The 22953-nt window shown below is 47.3% G+C and overlaps 2 protein-coding genes and 1 long non-coding RNA gene across 3 annotated transcripts; 2 read left to right on the top strand and 1 right to left on the bottom strand.

Annotated features, from left to right (window-relative positions):
* The first annotated feature begins 96 nt into the window (after positions 1-96).
* On the top strand, positions 97-4598 carry LOC117838894 (myb-related protein 306). The gene has a single exon (XM_072290958.1). The coding sequence runs from the start codon at positions 3459-3461 to the stop codon at positions 4419-4421; it is 963 nt and encodes a 320-aa protein (XP_072147059.1). The 5' UTR covers positions 97-3458; the 3' UTR covers positions 4422-4598.
* Positions 4599-10058: 5460 nt separating this feature from the next.
* Positions 10059-11526, bottom strand: LOC117837574 (uncharacterized). The gene is made up of 2 exons (XR_004636378.2): positions 10686-11526; positions 10059-10261 (listed from the first exon to the last, which is right to left on the bottom strand). It is a non-coding gene; the product is annotated as an uncharacterized lncRNA (long non-coding RNA).
* Positions 11519-15667, top strand: LOC117837573 (probable methyltransferase PMT2). The gene is made up of 7 exons (XM_034717263.2): positions 11519-11734; positions 12513-13159; positions 13283-13493; positions 13589-13883; positions 14009-14398; positions 14873-14950; positions 15034-15667. Exons 2-7 carry the CDS (start codon positions 12521-12523, stop codon positions 15254-15256), a joined length of 1836 nt encoding a protein of 611 aa, XP_034573154.1. The 5' UTR covers positions 11519-11734; positions 12513-12520; the 3' UTR covers positions 15257-15667.
* The last annotated feature ends 7286 nt before the right edge of the window (positions 15668-22953 follow it).

The raw sequence follows: 22953 nt of genomic DNA, 5'->3' as shown, positions 1-22953 counted from the left end.
TGACTTCTTTCGGACTTATTCACTTCATGAAACCATTTCCAAGAGAAGTGTTCAAGTTTCCGTGTGTCCCATCAGAAACTTCCTAATTTTCCTTCATATCATGGAGAGCGGGCCTGCTGGTATTAATTAATCCTGCCGTTTACTTTCGATCTGAAGGTGACACATCCACCGTAGATATGATGACGAATTAAAGACAGTCTGTCAAGAGTTTGCTGTTTCATTAATTTGGTGCCTCAGTCAGAATTTGGCTTCAAGTACCATAAGTTCATACTGCTGTGGTTATCACTTGTCATGGGTAGAGTTGAAACCAGGGTTCAGGAAAGCGGCGCTGTACTTGAATGTTACTCTCTGGCTTTCTGCGGATGACATCTAAAGAATTTGGGTGTCACTTATGACTTCTAGATGGTATGTTCTCAGATGGAAACCACTGACTCTTCATGGAGAGCAGAAAGAGTGCAAGTATCATGTGTACTGTACCGAGTATGGCACAATGTACATGGATAATGCACAGAGAGCAATGCAGCCGCATATGATCCTGTAGCTGATCGGTTCATGTGGCTGCTGAAAGGAGAAAATATCTTTGATTGACTTTTGGTGGCGAATTCTTAAGCCTGGTAGGAAAAGAAAGCATGTTAGAGCCATGTAGCTGTCCCTTTCTGCACTCAATGAATCTTACGACGATTACGGAACCTGTCGTTTTTTTGGTTATTAGGGGGCTAAAATTTTTGTCACATCGAATGTTTAGATACTAATTAGGAGTATTAAATATAGACTAATTACAAAACCAATTGCACAGATGAAGACTAATTTGCGAGATGAATCTATTAAGCCTAATTAGTTCATAATTTGACAATGTGATGCTACAGTAAACATGTGCTAATGATGGATTAATTAGGCTTAATAGATTCGTCTCGTGAATTAGCCTCCATCTGTGTAATTAGTTTTATAATTGGCTCATATTTAGTGCTCCTAATTAGTCTCCGAATATTTGATGTGACATAAATTTTAGGAGATCCTAAAGATCCAAACACCCCCTTGGAAGCTTGAATCGGGAGTGATGTTAGAAGCTTGGATGGGGAGTGATTTTGTTAGGCCTCAAAAACTACTGCAAGGTGAGACAACCTGAGATCTGTCGCTGTAGAAATCCTTCCTCACCGCTAGTCATCAGAAGTTTTGATGGTTTGCACATGGACCCGTTTGAAACCATGAGGATCTCCACAAGACGTTGCGAGGTTGTTCAGCCGATACATCGGGGAGCATCATCGTCGGCAGCCATGTTGGTATCGCGTTTTCCCCGTGTGCCAGGCTGACCGGCCGGGAGGACGGCTTTGATGGCGAGGGTCGCTGTTGCATTAAGTTGCAAGAGGACCTTGCAATGAATTCCGTGACGCGGGCTGACCTGATGCGTCCCATCGACCTACTAATTGTGATTGTTGCGGCTGGATGAGACCTGATCTCCAGGTAAGGTACACACACACGCTCCTCCAGTGCAGATTGTACAATACCGTCACTACTGACTGCAAGCGTACGTACCCCATCCTCTCGACTCTGAGATGATAATTGGCAGTTGGCACCAACGCTCCTGCCGTCCTTTCGGTGACGGAAAAATGGCACCAACTCGTCAGGATCAGACCTCTGAGCAAGGTAACAGTACCCCTGCTAGCACATGACTTGTGCCTCATTACCTTGCTGCTTGGTTAAGAAATCGTGCTATACTATACTAAGGTATCGGTTACGTACAGTATAAAGGACATGTGGGTACAGACTACAGATCGAGTAGCTAGAGCACGTTGTTGATCCATGGACAATAATGTACAGACAGGCTCATTACTGGTGATGTCCATTAATGTGATCTCAAGTTTCGCCGGGAACTGCTACGCCCTCACGGCTCACCGGCGTGTCCGTCCCTGTCGTCGTCGCTGTTGCGCACGATGGCCAAGTTGGCGAGACATCTGGTACGCGACATTAACTCGCAACGATGGCGATCGAGAGCTCGTCGATCCATCCATCGCCGGCCGCCGGCTGACCCGGTCAGTCTCCTCCGATCCGCTGCTCTGGTTGGTAGGTCGTCGGAGCCTTAAAGTTCATCGCTTGTTCTTTCTTCTTCCTTTTTTTCTATCTTGCGTGGAGAATTGGAGTGTTTTGACCATTATATTCGGGCATCATGAATTCATGATCAGTGGTGCTCTGTCCCTGGCAAGTTCAACTGTAGAAAGCCATTGCATTGCATTGAAATACTCCAACGCAGAAGTTGACCCTGCTACACCGTTGACTGCACATTGACTTTTGGTCACTGCCATTTACTGTCGTCCCGCGGGTTGACGACCCTGTAGCTGGGCATGAATGCAGCATGCTCCCTCGGTCCCTCCTGTAGTAGACGTGTTGGCAGGAGTTGTAGCAGCATCGTTTCCCTAGGATGCACTACTCCAGGTATTGCGTGAACATTAAGTAGTGTACATTGCTTGCTTCCATCTGTAACCTTTGTAAAAGTAGTACCTACAGTACATCAGGCATGTACGAATAATCAGTACGTGTATAGGAGTACTCTTGTCTACTCCATCCATCAGATATCTCTTGCTTGCATCATTGCGAGATCTATGATCTACCAGGTCATATCAAGAGGTGACGAAATGGTAAATCCACGCTTGCTTAGCTTGTTCTGTACATGGACTGAGAGAGACAGATGGAGTAGCAATCAACCCCTGGAATTTGACTCAGAAGCCATTCATCCATCGCCAATTCGCCATACAGATCGACGCCAAGTCAGAACGGAAGGACCGACGTCGAAATGGTATAAAAAGCTAAGTAACCCCTGGCATTTGTGCTTTCGCTAACGATCGAGTATTCGATTGATAGAGTGATGTTACATCCTGTGCCCCCGGTCACTACCGTCCGTCCGTGTGATGACCCTGCCCACAGCTGAGCATTGTATATCTTTTTCCAGCAAGTTGTGCTGCAACAATACGACTTGCTCAACGTAATAGTAGACGCTAGTAATTATTTTGGGGACGACTATCTGAAATCAGAACAAAAAAAAAAAGGAATATCTATCTGATGATGCGCATTAGCTCTTGTGCAGTAAGTGACACTAGTCGTAGCTCCTGCTGAGCTTTGACTCTCGATCTGACTGGATCAATTCACTGTGCCAAATCCACATGCAGCGATAAATCTGCCATTTGACTTTGCTGTGAGCCGTGTATGGTAGTATAGAGCGTCAGGAACTGACTTATCCCACAGATAAAGGTCAGCTCTAAGCTTTCGAGTCACTGCTAGCTACCCTGTGCCTCTGGACCCTCCTGTGGATATAAATAGACGCACACGCCCCTCCTGTCCTTCGTAGTACACTACACCTTTGTAGTACTCACCAACACTCGTCTAGGCGTGCTATCGGCAAAGCTTAAAAACCTCTATACTCTTGATCGACTGTTGCTGGCCAGCCGGCCGGCGGCGATTGGACCATGGGGCGGCCGCCGTGCTGCGACAAGGAGGGGGTGAAGAAGGGGCCGTGGACGCCGGAGGAGGACCTCGTCCTCGTCTCCTACGTCCAGGAGCACGGCCCGGGCAACTGGCGCGCCGTCCCTGCCAGCACGGGGCTGATGCGCTGCAGCAAGAGCTGCCGCCTCCGCTGGACCAACTACCTCCGCCCGGGCATCCGCCGCGGCGGCTTCTCCGGCGAGGAGGACCGCCTCATCGCCCACCTCCAGGCGCTCCTCGGCAACCGCTGGGCCGCCATCGCATCCTACCTCCCCGACCGCACCGACAACGACGTCAAGAACTACTGGAACACGCACCTCAAGAAGAAGCTGCTCCTCCTCCAGCAGCAGCAGAAGATGCAGCAGCGCGCCTCCGCCGCCCTCTCGACGCCGCCGCCGCCGCCGCACAAGGGGCAGTGGGAGCTCAAGCTGCAGACCGACATCGACCTCGCCAGGCGCGCCCTGCGCGACGCGCTCTCCTGCAGCCCGCCGGCGCCGGCGCCGGGGACGACGACGACCAGCGGCCACGGCGGCACAGGCCCCGCGCCGCCGCCGTTGATCGCAGAGCCGGCGGCGGCACTGGCACAGGCGTACGCGCTCACCGCGCGCGACGTCCCCGGCGTGCTGGACGGGTGGTCGCCGCGGGCCGGGAAGAACGGCCGCAGCGGCCCGGCGACGCCGCCGCCACCCGTCGCCGCGGAGAGCGCGTCCGGATCGACGTCGGAGCTGACGGAGTGCTCCGCCTCCGCTTCCAGCGCGTCTGATAAACGCGCCGCGCCGGTGGCTGGCCAGCTGTTCGCGCGCGAGGAGGAGAAGGCGGCGGCGGACGGGGAGGTGCCACCGCTGTCGGAGATCGAGTCGTGGTTGCTGGAGGACGGCGGCGGCGAGCAGAAGCCGGTGCTGGACGGCCTCCTGCTCGATGCGGCCCTGCGTAATTTCGGCTTCTAAATTTGTTGGACTTTGTTTTTGAAATTTTTTTTGCCTATGTGAAGCTGTTGTTCTTGTGTCATCCGATCCGTACGAGAGGTACGCACGCTGATGGCGATTTCCTCGCTGCATGAAGCGAGCGAGTAGTGGGTGATCGTTAACTATGAAAAACGAAGCTCAAATGTTACCTGATGTTCACTCACAAGTCACATGTGCGCACCCGATAGCGAGGAATCATACACGGAGTATGACTTTGAGGCCAGGTATATGGTTGGAGCCCTCAAAGTCCGGTAGGGCTGAAAGGAAGACGGCCGTGATGGGAAGCGGGCTCTGGCGGCGACTGTGATGCCGTGATGGTTTTACACCACTTCTCAATCAAATTTTGTTGTGGAGAGCATTCATAAAAGTTGCTCGGTTTCATTAGATAGAGACGAGAATGGAACCCGTGCGTGCCCGCCAAGCCCTCTGAAATTTCGTCACGAGGTGCTTTGTTCCGTTGGCTTCCATCTTGTTGATCGACGTTCACGTATCTGCATCCGGTTCAGTGGTTTCTTCATTTCCTGTAGATTTCACGATTATTATAAAAACTTTGTGTGTTTGGTGGTTAATCCGAGGTTGGTAAAGCTATGGTCATCGTGAATACATCTTAAAACGCAGGTGTACTACTTTGCGTGGCATGGAGAGCTAGCTAGAATATAGAACTAGAAGCTTTTTGCTTGGTGGCTCTGCCCGTCGCTGTGGCGTCGTACCCGTACCATGCGCGTGCTGTGCATTATGCAGGACGTTGGAGCGTGGATGTATGAACTAGCACTGATAAAGGGATGCGTAACATGCATAATAGTATACTAGAGTGGTTATTAAGAATTTAAGATGGCCCTTTTCCTTTTGTGCTAATTGGTGGTCCGACGATTACTAATTGGAGTGATGGAATGCGATCTCGACGTGCTACTCCGTTCCGAGTTCCGAACTTCGTTGCAGCTGCGTATATGTACGCTGGCACTCTCGTCGCTCGCTCGAGATCCGCGCGTCGTGCTCGCGGCGCAATCAATGAGTAGGTGGCCGGCCGACCGACCCAAATGCAGCTCGAGAAAGGCCCCCCAAACCTCTGGCAGCACAAGCTGGATTTGTTTCTCTGGTTGGAAAATCGAAAGAACTCCGTCGAAACCCGGGCTTAAATTAATCTCATGCACATTTCGCGCATCGCTTTCGCAGGTTGTTTCCTTCATGGCCAGGTAGCTGCAAGTGCACCCTTTCTTTCCTTCCGCCATCAGTCTCATCCCCGCAGAGCGAACAACGTTCAGGATGTGCAGAGCACGCATGCCGTTCGATTGTTGCAGTCGCCACTCAGTTACACCGATACGATACGATACGATACTCAGCAAAACTGAGTCGTAACAGCTGCAAAACACAAGTGAAACGCCATCACTTACATGTTTTGCATATGCAGTTATTCAGTTCAGGCTAAGAGCCTAAGGCAGAGGCTCGCCCTTCCGCCGAGCGAGCGGTTGATTGAATCACGTGGCCGCCGTCCGCGTACTCCTCGCCGGTCCGCGCGCGTCCGGCCGTGGCCGTGGCGGGCGGTCCTCAGGATGAGGTTCTTGAGGTCGGCGACGGAGACAGAGGGCGCCGCCACGGGCACGGAGAACGTCTGGACGCCGCTCTTGTACCGGTAATACACGGCCATGGTTTTGGTCGGCGGAACGACGCGGAGGCTAGGTGCGGCGGCGGAGAGAGCTGCTCGCTACGAGCTGCTCGGCGACGTGAGTTTGGGGGGGAGCGGAAGTGCCCTGCGAGAGATGACGCCGGGGTTGAGAACTATATCCTGGTGCAACACCGACTAGGATTCAATTCTGGTGCACGCGCACGGCGCTGCCTCCCTTCTCAGTTCTCACTTTGAAAAGAATGAGCAGGTAAACACTAGTAAAACACCAAGACCATCCACCACGCTGTTCACACGCGCTTCCATGGTGGTCACGTACAGCTAGCGCCGGTGCCTGGGTCGGACGGTGAGGTGCGGAGGCCACGGGCGTGGCCACCACAGGCGATGCTCTCCAAGCAAGAGGCGGGTGCGCGGCGACGGGGCCCGGCGGGCCGGCCGTCCAGGGCAGCCTGGCGGCTGGCGCGCGCGCCTGCCACGGAGGCATGCATGAACTAGCCGAAGGCCGCGCCGGAGGAGGAAAAGAAGGTGAGAGTCATGGAAATGGAGCGCAACGCACGACGCTCCGAGAAAGCGCCGGCCGCGGCGGCGCGCGCGTACGTGGCGACGCCGCCGTGTTCTGGTCCGTGGCGTTGCGCGTGTGCCGCCGCGTGCAGAGACGTCATGGATGCCTGTGTGCAAGCGCACCTCTTTTGGACGGCGCCGGCGGTATGGCCTCTGCTGCGTGGTAACATCGAGCGCGATGCGGCGGCGTAGAGGGAGAGCATGCCGGAGGGTGGCGGCGCGAGGCCACGGGGCGAGCAGTCCAGCGGCCAAGCCATTTACCGTCCACCCTGGACGGGATTTCATTTACCGTCCGGGGTCGAGGTACCTGGGCCATTCGATCTGCAGGCTGCGGGCAGGATTCGACGACCTCAAGGTTTAGCATTTAATGGGCCGAGCGAAGGCCCAAACACCTGAGCCCGCCGGCACTTGCAGGCCGCATTTCACATTCTCGCGTTCACAAAAGTTCTTGGTCGAAACGCTTGCGGGTGATGCCGCGGTTCGCCGCGCCCCCCTGCTAGTTGTGCTGGAGTCGGCCACCGACGCGGTCACCATGGTCAAGCCGTCAAGGCCGTTCGCGGAGCACCATCCAGCCGCGACGGCGGGGAGGAGAGGGCGAGGGTGGGTAAAGCTTCAGTCAACACGGCGTCGTTGGTGCCGGAAAAGAAGATGGACGCCAGGATGGTTGCCGTCCGGCTGCCGTGCGCGCGCGACGCCCGCGGGAAGAGGAGAGGTCCGGCGAGGGTGACGCCGCGCCGGCGAGACGGTGATACGAGGTGCAGGGAGAACAGGATGAACAAGTAGCGCACTTACATGGCGATGTCGCCGCCTGTGAGGCGAGCCCGCCGGCGAGGAGTCCCGCGGCACCCAAGGTCGGGAGGAGAGAGCGCGCCGGACCGTGATCGGAGCGGACGGGCCTGGGAGCGTCCGTTGCGTACGGATGGGCCATGACATGCCATCCCGCACCTGCGAGGACCGTGCCGCCAGTGCCGTCCGCCTGATGCACAAGCATCATCTGCCACGAAATTTTCAAGTTCTCATGAGGGAATTAACGAAGCAGAGGAGCGCAACGACAAACCGTCACGGGGTTACCCAACTGAGGTCTTAATTCCTTGTGGTAGAACTTACTCATCTTCATCTTAAAGGTACCATGATTGCGTGGGTTTATACATGTATAAGCGCGAGCTCATAGAGGTGAGCATTTTGGTACGCCGTTACGCAACTAAAGCGACTGGGTGTGCCGGGCTCACGCATTGCAACCGCAAACACATCCCTACTCTGCTTTGATCCACGATAACGATATTCATCTCCGGCTTCACACTGGCCGTTAAGGGATTGGAGTGGAACGAAAGGAGTTGAGTCTAAAATAAACTAATTTCCCCTCCAATCCCTCACATTCCACTTCAATCCACTACTACTCAAACAAACAAGCCCTAATGTGGACGTCTGGAAATCTGGAATGCCTGAAAGAGCTCCAAGATCAGGAGCATCTACTCATCTACCTGTCACCATTGAAAAAAAAGGATATGATCCCATCTTACCCTCTGATGAGAAATTACTATGTTACAATCCAACTGAATGAGCTACATTGCATCCATCTACCTCCTTGCTATCCTCCTACAGCTAAAGCGAAGAAACTAACCATCCTGTTCATTTGTTTTTCGTTGCCCTCGAATCTCCTGCAGAATTTCTCTCTGGCAACAGATGAGATTACACTCTCGCTACAAAAGGAGACGTGTCCAAACTTCAGAGCACATCAAGAAGCGGCCGGAGCGTCGTCAGCTCCGGTTGTGTATGGGGTCCGAGCCCCGCCGGACCCTCCACTTGCTCATCTCCACCGCGCCGATCGTCGTCGCGGCAGGAGCCACGAACTGCTTCGGCCCCGCCGCATCAACGCCGGCGGCATTGGCGCCGCCTGCGGCAGGCGCCTCCGCTGGCGCCGGCGCCGGCGCCGGATCACGGCCGAGGACGACGAGCTCCTCTCTCCTCAGGCCGTTCACCATGGCAGGAGGGCGCAGCGCAGCCAGGAGGCACACGAAGGCGGAGACCGCCAGGAGCCTCGACGACCAGCCTCTGGTGCTCCCCATGTCGCTGCTGCTGCTGATGATGCTGCTCCTCAGCCGGAGACATGCAACTCCTGCTGATGCCTGGGCTCTAATGGCTTCGCTGCACCTAGTACAAACCATCAGTCACAGCAATGTCCTGTCTGTAGATATAGCCCAAGGCCACGCCGGGCCCCAAAGCACAAAGGGACAAGGGAGGCATGTCTAAGGCTGCTCATAGAAGGTTCTGAGACCCTGACAGGTAGATTTTGGCAAAGTCATTGGATGGGAGAGCGAGAGCCCATCGTCTGTTCCAAGAGACAAGCCTAAAGCGGCCATGTAGGGGATAAGAGCAACAGCAAGAACCAAACCCTTGCTTTAGACCCTTGTTGCCATCCTCCTCTGTTCCAGCCTCTAGTAAAACCAAATCTGAACCGTTCATAGGTAGGGGTGAAAACAGGGTCAGGTTGCGGTAACCAGCAGACAACAGTACGATGCAAGGCTTTGTGCTTTCGCACGCTTTTTATTTGTTGTGCCTGCCCTTCTTGCAAGGAGCACGCTTTTCGCTTTGAATCTTCCAAGGCCACCAAAGCTACCCATTCAAACTTAAAGGATCCGCACCAAGTTTCAATAGCCTCTTTCCTCACATTTCTCCATGTAGGCTAGCAACATCCAATGCTTTGCCTGCTTTACTGCAGAATGCAAAGATGGGGGAATCTTAAAGCATCAGTGCTAGTTTTTTTTGGGATCCAACAGGTTTGGTTTCTTCATGCTGTGCATACATGGACTGGTCATGGTCCAAGGATAGCATTTTATCAGTACCAAAGTAGAAAGAGAAAAAAACAGCACCTAACTTCTTTTAAAGTAAAGATTGGGCCACCTTAGCTGCAAATATATTGTTGTTGAGTCTTGAGCACTTAGATGCAGAAAACAAGAATAGAAATAATTATAAAGTGATGCAAGATTATGCTAAGATCCCTGCTTGTGAAGTGGGCAAGGGAGCCCACAAGATGATCCTTGCTGCAAAAGAAAAGGGTGAGATTTAAAGGTGGGTGAAGGAATGAATTTCCATGATTTGGCCTTTTCTTTGGAGAGATTCCTAAAGTGCTCGTTCAACTATTTTATTTTGAAAGCTAACAGATTTCTGTATTCAGCTCTTGCAAAAGGGCCGATGAACTAACTACCGAAAGGCTTTCATCTAGGAAGGCAAGTTGGCTACCTAAAAATTAGGATCCCATTAGAAAAAAGAGCAATCATATCATGCTAGTTATGGAAAAAAAATAGGCCTAGAAATCCTAGATCAAAAAAGGCACCACAAATAACAAACTTAAATTTACTTCTCTGTTAAGCAATAGGTAATGCAACATAGAAGGAGCTGCCACATGAAAAGCATTATGATCTTAAAGCGATAACATGTTGATCCGATCATAGTAATGATGATGCACTGATTAAAGTAACAACGCAGTTGATTTCAAATGGCACAGTTATTTCTTCTTTTAGTCATAGTTACTTGCAAAGTATATGCTAGTAAAGACATAGAAGTACAGAACAAACCAACTTTTACCAAAGATTGCATCAGACCTAACGCGTGTCCTTTTCCTTCTCTTCTTTGATATGAGCTGTCAAGGCACATTGTTTGCAGTTAGAAACCACAGATAATACAATCTGAAACAGGTAATATGGATCCTGGAACAACATATAGCATTTGTCATCTAGTGTACCAAAAACAAGTAAATAGCAGAACAGCACTTAACCAACATATGCTTTGTATTCCCACTATAACAAGTACTGCTACTCATACTCATGGATTGGTAAATAGAGGACAACTTCACAATTATTTTAAGTTCTAAGAATGGATCAATAATTTATTTCCCCCTCTATTCTTCCTTGAAGTTCATTTGTCATGATGCTATTTTCAGTCTAAAAGAGTAAGACTGGGAGCCGTACCACCTTAAGTCCGCAACTGAAAAACCATAGCTGGTGCGCCAACAGAAAGAAGTTCAACAAAAGGAAAAGGAGAAAGTACAACATGTTCGAACGGACCTCCATACCCTTGGCTTCGGCGAAAAGCGAGCGATCTGTTCGGGCCATGGGCTTGGCTTCTACACACCTGCAAGATGCCACCAGATCACCTGATCAAATTATATGAAGGGTAGCAGGGCATTAAATCTTTCAGTTGGAATAAAAAAAAGAAATATTCTTTCATAATGTTTCTATGGCTTCATCAAGCAAACCTTGCAGTGCATCGAGTTAAACTTACAGCTCTTCAAAGATAACGAAATGTTCTTACAGTGCATAGCAAGCAAGATCAGAATATCCTGTCAGCCACGAAACAGACAGAGAGCAGGGCATTCCTTGGTGTTTGACACAGAAGCAGCAAACTTCCAGTGCGATGCCGTAGCTTGCTTGCTTGAGAAGTAGCAACGGCCGCAGCAGCCAGCTCCCCTGCCCCCAAAACCCCTATGAGCCATGACCAATCGGCAAGGCATTCCGTCGAGCAGGTTGGCGGCGCTCTCTATCAACCGAGGCGCACATCTTACGACCAGCAATTTGCGTCCGGGACGCGGTCGCTAGAGAACAATCGTAGGAAATGGAACTGGGATCGATTGATGGATCACCATCGGCGTGCTTGTTCGGAAGGAATTGTCGTGGGAATTGGGAAATGCACGGTACAGAGCGGAAGCCGGAAGGCCTGAACAGGCCGGCAGCACGCGTTCAGTTGGGCGGAAGAAGCCGGCAAATATCGGCAAACCCATAGCCCATGGGAAACGCCCTCCGCATCTACCGTCCACGTGTCTGATCCGACGGACCACCTAGGAGCACTGGAACCGCCGGCCCCACCTGTCGGACCGAAGCGGGGCTACCACAGCCTTGACGCGTCCGAGGCGCGGCGACACTGGGGGGGAAGAGAGAGGAGCAGCCGCCTCAGGCCTCAGCCTCACTCGCTCCGCCGCCGGCGACTGGTGGAGAGAGATTTAAGGTCGTGCCATCCCTTGCGCCGCATAAATTCGGGCTTTGCTGGTCGCGGTTCTATTGAGGTCCGCCGATCCGCGCCTCGCTCTGGATCTCCAGTTGGTTTGTTGTTAGGGAAGGTGAGTGTCAAAGAATTTCTAGGATTAGTTCTGCGCCTTGTGATCTGCTAGTTCTTTGTGGTGTCCTGCTACCTTGAGTTCTTGTGGCACCTCAGCGATTGGATAAATAGTAGTATTTTTTTTCAGTTTGTGTTTCACTTCGGAATCTAGCTGTTTTTGGTGTATTAGTAGGGTAACGCGAATGAGTACGAGTGACTTTACAAGGATCCATTCTCATTAACTCGCAGGGTCTACAAATTGAGCTCCTTTACTGACGATCCATGGTTTCTCACATGAAGTTGTGTGGTTTCAGTTGCCGATTGATTTGTGTTCAAATTCTTTGGCCTTGTTTTCATTATTAATTTCGAATGATACTTTGAATTTAGTGGATATGGTGCCTCTCTAAGTGTTGCAAAGAGCCTTGATGTTTGATACTTTGACTGTTCATCTGCTGATTTTTGCGACACCAAAAAGATGTGTGCTGATGCAGCATTGAATCTTGCTTCAATTGTTAAATATTGAATGCGACATAGAGATGAGTGAGGAAAAATGAAGCCTTTTCTAGCTGACCAGAAATCATTAAGGTTTTCGATGGTGATATGATACCAAAACTAAAGTGGTACATCTGTTTCAGTTCTGTGACGTATTGATGGCCTTTGATGACATCTCCATTTAGAACTTAATGGATTATTTCCTTTCCTGCTTACTTTGTGCTATTGTTGAGGAACTCTGTACTTGATTATTTTTTCATAAATATTAATTATGCCTGCTTACTGAATCTTAATGGCGATTCTGTTAGGGTCGGATATGGCTCGAAGCTTGACTGAGAACAGGACCAGAAACACACTAATTGTGGTTGTGGTCTTTGGCCTCTGTTCCTTCTTCTATCTCTTGGGCGCTTGGCAGCGAAGTGGTTCCGGAGGAGGAGACAGGATACAGAATTGGGTCAATGAACAGACCAAATGTGCACAACTCCCGAATCTGAACTTTGAGACCCATCATAGAGCGTCCGACCTTCCAAACGATACTGGTAGTTCCAAAATTAAACCTTTTGAGCCATGTGATGAGCAGTACACTGATTACACTCCTTGTGAGGAGCAAAAGCGTGCGATGACCTTTCCTAGAGACAACATGATCTATCGGGAGAGGCATTGTCCGCCGGATAAGGAGAAGCTTTACTGTCTTATTCCAGCACCAAATGGTTATGTTGCTCCTTTCCGATGGCCAAAGAGCCGTGATTTTGTTCCTTATGCCAATGTACCTCACAAGAGCCTTACGGTTGAAAAGGCTATCCAAAACTGGGTGCACTATGAGGGAAATGTGTTCAGGTTTCCTGGTGGTGGAACACAGTTTCCTCAGGGCGCAGATACATATATAGATCAGCTTGCTTCTGTCATCCCGATAGCTGAAGGCAAAGTGAGAACTGCTCTGGACACTGGTTGTGGGGTATGTGAAAGTCTGTAACCTGAAGACGCATACGCATGTTTACTGAGCAATCTGTCCGGGTTGCTGTTTCTCCTCGCATGTACTCTAATCTTCCCTTACCTTTTCTGTCATATTATCATTTAGGTTGCCAGTCTGGGTGCATACCTGTTGAAGAAAAATGTTTTGACCATGTCATTTGCGCCAAGGGATAATCATGAGGCACAAGTACAGTTTGCATTGGAGAGAGGTGTCCCTGCATATATAGGTGTCCTTGGATCAATAAAGCTGCCATTCCCATCTCGTGTCTTTGACATGGCTCATTGCTCAAGATGTTTAATTCCATGGAGTGGAAATGGTAAGGACACAATGATGACCTTTCTTTGTGGTGTAAATTGCCCATTTTTTGAGCATATGAAGCATGGTAAAACTTCCATTGCTCTGTTTCTGCAGATGGTATGTACATGATGGAAGTTGACAGAGTACTAAGGCCTGGTGGCTATTGGGTGCTGTCAGGTCCACCCATTGGCTGGAAGATTCACTATAAGGGGTGGAAACGGACAAAGGAAGATCTTCGGAATGAGCAGAGAAAAATAGAACAATTCGCAGAACTTCTTTGTTGGAAGAAGATATCTGAAAAGGATGGTATTGCCATATGGAGAAAGAGATTAAATGATAAGTCTTGCTCCATGAAGCAAGATAATCCGAAAATTGGCAAATGTGAGTTGGTGAACGACAATGATGTATGGTGGGTGTCATTCCTCCACAGCCCTCCCAATAGAATATGTGAATTTTGTCCACAAGATCTTTTTTGTTTATCTTCACTTCCAGCCTATATTTGCTCTTAAGTCTGACCTTATTCACAAAATGCAGGTATAAGAAAATGGAAGTTTGTATAACCCCTCTTCCTGAGGTTAATAGTGCATCAGAGGTTGCTGGTGGTCAATTAGAGCCTTTTCCCAAGAGGCTCAATGCAGTACCTCCTCGTATAACCCTTGGTTCCATGCCTGGTTTCTCAGTTCAGTCATATGAAGAGGACAATAAACTTTGGCAGAAACATGTTAAGGCTTACAAGAAAACCAATAACTTGCTTGATACTGGAAGATACCGCAATTTAATGGACATGAATGCAGGTCTTGGTAGCTTCGCTGCTGCACTGGAATCCCCAAAGTTGTGGGTCATGAATGTCATTCCAACAATTGCAAATACTTCCACTTTAGGTGTAATCTACGAACGTGGATTAATAGGAATGTATCATGACTGGTATGTAGTACGATTCTGTGTCGCCCTCCTGGGTTACCCAATTTTTGTTCGTTCTGTTCTATTTTCTCACTTCAATTCTGAAATCATTTTACGGAAGTTACATTGTGATATGGATAACTTTTCCTTTTGCTGTTAAAAGTGTATTCTCTTTGAGGATTATATTCATTTAACGGTCTATATGAAAACCGAGGGATAAAAATTGAACTTTAGCTATGTCAGTATCAGTTGGAGCTGTTTAAGGTGAAGTTGTAATAGAAAAAACTTGTTGCCAAGGTTACCATGTGAATTCTTTGCATTTATGCTTTTATCACTTGTACAAGCCTTTTGCTTCCAAAAAATATTCTGATTTTCGAATACTTCTACTTGTCTTTATAGATGTAGTGCATGCAATGCTAGTTTGTTGCATTATAAAATACTGATGTTTTTTTTTCTTCTCAATATCTGTTCGCTATACTATGATTATTCTTGGTCCAGGTGTGAAGGATTTTCTACTTACCCAAGGACATATGACCTCATACATTCTAATGCCATCTTCAGTTTGTACCAAAACAAGTAAGCATCTGATATTTTCAAAAGTTCAGTGTTACAAGTTTGTGAATAAATCTTACCAGCTGATATTTCATGTTATGTAACAGGTGTAAATTTGAAGATATACTCCTGGAAATGGACCGAATCTTACGCCCTGAGGGTGCGGTTATAGTACGTGATAAGGTTGATGCTCTTGTAAAGGTAGAGAAAATAGCCAATGCCATGAGGTGGAAAACAAGATTGGCTGACCATGAGGATGGCCCTCATGTGCCTGAGAAGATACTCTTTGCAGTCAAGCAGTACTGGGCAACCACAAGCAAGAGCAGCTAACGATGTTCAGATTATTTTTCTCCAGTCACACAGATAACTTGGTGCCTGGCTGTGTTTATTGGAAAAATATAAAAAAAAGTCACACTGGAGGAGAGTAAATTATGTGGACCTAGTTGTGATTTGGTTATTCTGTTGGTGCCAATCTGCTGATGGACGTACTGAAGGATAAACAGGCCTTTTGCTACTGACTCATCTCTGATCAGACGGATGCAGCTTCTCATGGTCTCTTAACTCCTGAGCAGTCCCTCGGCAGAACATGAACGAGCAATGCACTTGTAGTTTTAGATAGGATTCCTTTGCCCTCATCCCACATTTTTGTTGTTGTATATTAGAATTTCTTGAACTGGAGAGTGTATTTGAACCTATAAGGTTGTTTCCTATTTGATTTGAATGACAACCATTTCGAGCCCAGTGATGTCATTGTGTGACCTTGATAACAAAGGAGATCAAAATGCTTTCTTTTTTCTCCATGTCGGTAAGTTGGGTGCTTCCCTGCAAAGGGGTAGGTGCAAATTCATCGATTTTATTTTGCATTGTGTCCAGGGGGGGTGATTGCCTGATGACTTTGAAAAGGAAAATCTTCCATAGGCACATGCTTTCACTTAACAAATTTGTGTGCCTGAACATTTTGTTCTACTGCTCTTTTGACTTAGGATCGGTGGCAGATTCTGGGACCAATAGCTGACCTTTTTGCTGTCATTTTTGGGATGACCAAGGACAAGAAGGATCTGAACTTTTAAGTCCATCAAAAGGGTACAAGTTCTGATATAGTACTACATTCTCAATTGGTCATGCCTTCTTGCTTTTATGTACATGATAGGGTTATAGTTTGCACTTCGTCTGTTATGTCCTGCTTGATGTGGTTCGAATTGTTTGTTATTCCTGGCAGATATGTTGAAGATTTTGCCTACCAAAAGGAGACATCATGACAGAAGTGATTTGTCCAGCGTATCTTCGAGCAATGTGACCAGGGCGAGGTTACCTGTAAGTCTTATCGCAGGCAACTCCCTCCGTCCCATTCCCTCCGTCCCATTTTAAGCGCATCTTTAGAATTTAGAGGGAAATTAGTATGGAGAGGAAATGACATTAATACCCCTATTGGAAGGTAAGTCTGACAATGCAGCAGGCCCTATTGGAAGGTGACCCTTTCAAGTGCATCTTCAGAATTTACGGAGTAGAGGGTAAATTAGTATAGAGAGGAAATGACATTAATACCCCTATTGGGAGGTAACAGAAGGTCTGACAAAGCAGCAAAGCAGCGGGCCCTATTGGAAGGTGACTCGAGTGGAAGGATCTAGGCCGTTCCAAGCTTCCAGCTTTCAGGCCCGGCTGGGTGCTTCACCTTTTTTTAATTAACGAATGCGGCCCACAAAAGAGTACGGAGTACACATGCCAGGCTGGCATATCACCAATTGCTGCGTTTAATTTGGGAAAAAATTTGAATCACAAAAGTCTGGGACAGAGGGAGTATATTTAGAAAGATGATTTTGAAATACATGTCATAAAGCTACTCTAGAAGAGCTTAACCTCACTAAGGGCTGTATCATACTCTTATAGCTTAATTGCAGTTCCTACTAGTTAAAGCTACTGTTGGATTGAACGCCATGTTTAATTGCAAGATTAGTTCAGTTTGAGTCTCAAACAGGTGTGAAACCTTCGTTGGTACTTGGTCAATAGGTTAGTTATGATAACTTGCAAAGTTGTTTTTATTTGATAACTGGAATAATCATATTGATTTCCATCATCAAACCTTAAAAGTTTGCCCCGTCAGCAACCCAGTAAAATGTCCTTGCAGCAAACAAGGATACTAGAAACTGGACCATGCAACAGAGTTTTCTTTCTTTCTTTTTGAAAGAAACCATGCAAGAGGGTGAGGTTTCAGATTTTCTGCTAGCATTGTATAACCTGTAGTGTGCTAAAACATACTCCCTCCGTTCCAAATTATAGGTCGTTTTGACTTTTCTAGATACATAGATATTATTATGTATCTAGACATAGGGTATATCTAAGTGCATACCAAAGTCTATGAATCTAATAAAGTCAAAACGACCTATAATTTGGAACGGAGGGAGTAGCCAACAGTTGTTTTTTGTTCCTTTGTCATGAACACGAATTGCTGCAGATGTGCTTTATAAGAAAGCCCTTGGGTTTACCTTTTCTCAAGTTTCTAGCAAAAATAGATAAAGGTCTTATGTGAAATAGTGTAGAAGCGCTGTGTTCCGCCGGTATTTGTCATCGCAAATGTATGCCACAGCAAGCTACACTATTACTGTACATCAGAACGGAGCAAGCTGATCCTAGCTGGATTGGCCTCAAGAACACGTCGTCAGGCATTTGCCTTGGAGGCTTGAAACATAGTGGATCAGTCTGTTGACTGCGTGTTGGGGATCGCCCAAAAATTAAGCAACCTTCAGCACCATTCGTAGATAAAAACTGTTTAACCTCGCAAGTTCTGGACCAAAGAACAAAACTCGATTAACCTCGCAACTTTTCGTAGAAGCTATTCTGGTAATAAAACTCGTACCCTCGCATATTCCTTGTTACTTTGGGATTCGAAGCTGACAACTATTGGCTGGTAACTAAACTCCAATTGAGCTAACCCTTGAACGTTCGAAGTCAGTCTCGAACATCAGACTTTCACCTCTTTTACTCTTTACTCAGGGGCAGAACCTAAAGGGAGCCGTCGCGAGGTTACAAGCTCTTGGGAGCAGCATGACGAACCGAATGCCACGAGGTTGGACGTTTTTCTCCGGCGTGAAGGTGAAGTCCTGAGGTTGAATAGATGAAGGCGTGAGCAGCGTGACTACATGGAGGAATTCCATTTGTACGCGTTACCCTAATGATATTTAAGTACGGCATATCCTAGGAATGTAGTGGTTGAGAAGGGATATTTCCGAAATGTAAAGTGGTTCACGAGTCACTGTAAAAGGGGAACCCTACCCCGTTGTAAAGGGAGACTCATAGTTTTTTGAGAACTTACAAGTGCAATCTTTTTCCATTCACACACCTATTGGTAACGAGTTCCTTTGAAACCAACAGGATGCCCACCATATTCTCAGCCACAAAACAACCCACGATGCCACCACCAAAGAAGAAGAAGACCGCACCGCAATAAACCACCGAGGGTGAAAGAGAGCAAGAGAGAGGACTCGTTCCTATTAATCGAGACAATGACACCCTAGAGAAATTAAAAAGAATCGAGGCTAGTTTAAGAACAAGAAGTGAGAACAAAATAGCTGACGCAGAGACCTCGAACCAAGCACAACCAGAAACAAGCACAAGAAACGATCTACTCGGGGAGGCAGAAAAAGAGTTGGCCTCAGTACTAAAGCAGCTCGAAACTCTCAAAAAAGAAAAGGAAAGATTTGCTCAAGAATTGGAAGCACAACGGCTAGCGACCAGCAAAATAGAGAAATTAAATCAAGCAAAAAAACAGCTTGCAAGAGGAGTTAGATGAGCTGCAATACTTGCAAATCACGCCACCGCAACCACCACTTTCGAGACAGCGGCATGTCATGAATGACACTCCCATCCCACATGCAAACCCCAACCTCATTGGGCACAACGCCCTAACGATGACAAATGCTTACGTAACGGTTGATAAAAACTCTCCATTGTCTTTAGGCTTGTAAATAGCTCCATGGCCTACAACCTACAAGGTGGTCACATTGCCAAAATTCAATGGGCAAAATGACCCTTGCCAGTTCCTCATGAGCTACGAAGCTGCAGTAGCATCTGCTGGAGGAGATGATGTGGTTTTAGTCAAGTCTCTAATCATAGCCTATGAAGGAGCAACACTAAACTGGTACTCGCTGCTTCCACCACAGTCAATTTATAGTTGGATAAACCTCAAAATCAAGCTAATACAAAATTTCTAAGGCTTCCATCGAGCAATGTCAGACCCGAGTGACTTGTTTCATTGCATCCAGAAAGATAAAGAACCCTTGGCCAATTATGTCAGAAGATTTGTGCAACTAAAATCGCAAACTCCAGATGTGGATGAGAGTGTAGCCATAGCAGCCTGCATCAGAGGGCTAGCACCAGGCCCAACAGCTTCGCATCTTACAAGAGATCAGAGGGCTAGTACCAGGCCCAACAGCTTCGCATCTAATAAGAGAAAAGCCAAAAACCATGGAAGCTTTGTTCGTCGAGCTAGAAAGACATTGCAGATCAGATGAGGATCACAAAAAAAGAGTGATGGAAAGAAACTGCCAAAGGTAAGCTCAAAAAGACCAAAATTGGCAAGCCTTGAGATACAACTTCGCACAACACCAGCAACCATACCCAGCTCAACACGTGCTACCAATCGAGGGTGCTCAATCCTCACAACAACAAAACCAAGATCATAGTAGACAGCCTCAGCAACAACAACAAGCAAACTATGGCAATGGGCAGAGAGGTGGTCACGCCGGAAGAGTAAGAGGCCGAGGCAGAGGACCTCCGAGACCCCACAACCAAAACAATCAGCCTCGAATGTTTTATTGCACTTTTCACGGCAAGCGACTAGATCATGCAACCAACTTTTGCCCAGAAACAAAAAAGACCTTCGAAAGAATAGTTGAAGAAAAAAGAGCTGCCGCGGCACCTAAAACCATCCACCATACCTCTTTTTGGCCACAACAACCATACTTCCAACTTTATATACATGTAAACCCAAATCCTAACCTCGCAAACTTTCAACCTGCCATGATGTGGCAACATTCGCCACAGTTTCAACCCCAAAGTCAGCAAGCCTCGCAAACTACAAGCTTTGTACCTTCCCAGCCTCCACACGAAACAACAACCCCAAAGCCTTATCCACCTACGGCATGATAATGCCAATATTGGAAGGATCCTCTCAACTCAAAAGCCCAGAAACCAATTCAAGCGCCTTGCCCACCTACAGCATGATCATGCCAATAGCAGGTGGATCCTCCCTTGAGTTCGAGAACAAAAGACAAAGACAAAATTACTTCAGGCAAGTAAATTTCAACATCCCCGATGGACCACCAACCAAGCCAGAATGGCCACACATACCCATCTCCTTCACAAAAGAGGACTTCAAACTAAAGACAGCTTCACATAATGATGCGATGGTGATCGAGGCTATCATAGAAATGTGGAAAATTGGAAAAATATTAGTCGATAACGGAAGCTCAGCAGATATCATTTCTGCAAATACGTTTAGAGAAATGAAAATTGATCCTCATCTACTACATCCAGCAGAAGTGCCATTGCTTAGCTTCGGGGGGAGGCCAGTTCGAGCCTTTGGAAAAATATCATTACCGATGTCATTTAGAAACCTAGATAATACCAGAATAGAACACATAACGTTTGACGTTGTCAAGATGTACTATCCATACTTCGTTATCCTTGGCAAAGGGTTCATCAACAAGTTTGATGTAGCAATAAGGCAGCTATTCTTGTGTATGAAGATCCTAGCCATGAAAGGAGTCATCAAAGTCTATGACGACCAGCAAACGGCCAGGAACATTGAAAAAGGTGCAACCCCGGGCCAAAAAAGTGTACACCACTTAACAAGCCCTGATGAGGCTGAGCTTTTAGAGAAGAAAAAACCATACGTCGAGCCTAAGAGAGACAAAGAAAAGGTGAAAGTAAGTGCTGATGGTGAAACCAAAAGAGTGTTGTTACATGATTGCATTCTAGACAGAGCTGTAATAATTGGGGCTAACCTCGAGCTCGAAGAAGAAAAAAAGCTAATCGAGTTCCTAAACAAAAACAAGGATGTCTTCGCATGGTCCACAAGTGATCTATAAGGAGTCGACAGAGATATAATAGAACACAAGCTAGAAATAAAAAAAGGCATGAGAACCAAAAACCAAAAACTTCAAAAAATGTCAGAGGACAAGATACAAACTGTCAGATCCGAGGTTCAAATGCTAATTGATGCCAATGTGATATGCTCAGTTATGTAGCCCGAATGGTTGGCAAACACGGTCCCAGTCAAGAAGAAGAATGGCAAACGGAGGATCTGTATAGAATTCACTGATCTAAACAAGACCTGTCCAAAAGATGACTTCCCATTAGAGATGGTTGGTAAAGTAGTAGATGACGCTGCAAACAGTGAAATGTTGTCACTACTAGGCATGTTCTCAGGTTACCACCAAGTTCGAATGAAAAAACAAGATGAGGAAAAAACAAGTTTCATAAATCCATTTGGAACTTATTGCTTTGTAAGAATGCCCGAGGGGCTCAAGAATGCAGGACAAACCTTTTCAAGAATGATAGCAATAGTCATGTGCAAGCAACTCCAAAGAAACATCCTAGCCTACGTAGATGACATTGTTGTAAAAAGTGACAAACGAGAGGATCACATTCATGACCTCGCAGAAACCTTTGCCAACCTGAGGGCAGCAAACCTAAAGTTGAATCCAGAGAAATGTGTATTTGGAATTCAGCAAGGCAAGGTCCTGGGATGCCTGGTCTCAACAAAAGGCATGGAGGCTAATCCGGATAAAATCCAAGCCCTCGTTGATATGAAAGAGCCAACCTCGGTAAAAGATGTGCGAAAGTTAACAGGAACAATTGCAGCTCTCAACAGGTTCATCCCAAAAGTTGTTGAACGAAGCCTGCCTTTTTTCCAGGTGCTATGAAGCTCCAAGAAATTTGAATGGGGGAATAGCAGAGCAAAGATTTCGCGCAGCTAAAGGACTACCTAACAAACATGACAAAACTATGCCCACCTGAGCCAAAGTCCCCCTTGCTGCTATACTTGTCAGCCTCGAGCTCCGCAGTCAGCGCTGCCTTGGTGCAAGAAAAAGAGATCAACGACAAGTCAAAACAAACACCAGTTTATTTCGCATCAAAATCACTATCAGGCTCAAAGTTGTTCTACTCAAAGTTAGAAAAAATTACCTATGTCGTAATCATGGTAGCACGCAAGCTAAGACATTACTTCGAGGGTCACAGAATAGTGGTAGTCACCAACTAGCCACTTCACGACCTCTCACAAACATGGAAGCCTCGGAAAGAATAACAAAATAGGCATCAAAGTTGTCTGAGTATGTGGTGGACTTCGAAAAGAGATGTGCAATCAAATCTCAAGTTCTAGCCGATTTCATAGTAGACTGGACATCTCTATGTATTAACCAAACTAAGATTGAGATCACATGGATCATACACTGTGATGGGGCCTGGTGTGACAAGGAGGCTGGAGTGTCCACCATCATCATCTCACCATCGGGCGTCAAAATCAGATACGCCGCAAGACTTGATTTCATAAACAAAGCAAGGTCCACCAACAATACTACTGAATATGAAGCATTACTCTTGGGGTTAAGGAAAATGAGGGCCTTGGGCCAACAAGTATTCGTTATGAAGACAGACTCAAAAGTAATTCAAGAGCATATTGAGCAAAACACCAAGGCTAGAGGGCCAGAGCTCGTGAAGTACCTGGCTATGGTAAGATCAATGGAAAAACATTTCAAGGGATTTACCGTACAACACATCCCGAGGGCAGAAACTGATGAAGCAGATAGACTAGCAAAAGCAGCGGCACAAAATCAACCTATGCCTCCTGACGTGTTCTACGAAGCCATCCATTCACCTTCAACAAAAGAGCAAATCTCAAAGGTTGTAAACGCAATCACCAAATTTGACTGAAGAGCCCCAATCATGGCCTATCTAAGGGGACACTTCGAGCCTCATGACGAGGCTGAGCTAAGCTGAATGAAGGAAAGGGCTAGGGGCTATGCCAT

This window comes from Setaria viridis, chromosome 9 (genome assembly GCF_005286985.2).
Source record: "Setaria viridis chromosome 9, Setaria_viridis_v4.0, whole genome shotgun sequence".
Taxonomy (NCBI): Eukaryota; Viridiplantae; Streptophyta; class Magnoliopsida; order Poales; family Poaceae; genus Setaria; species Setaria viridis.
The sequence above is the reverse complement of the archived record's forward strand: the minus strand, read 5'-3'. Positions and strand labels throughout refer to the sequence as shown.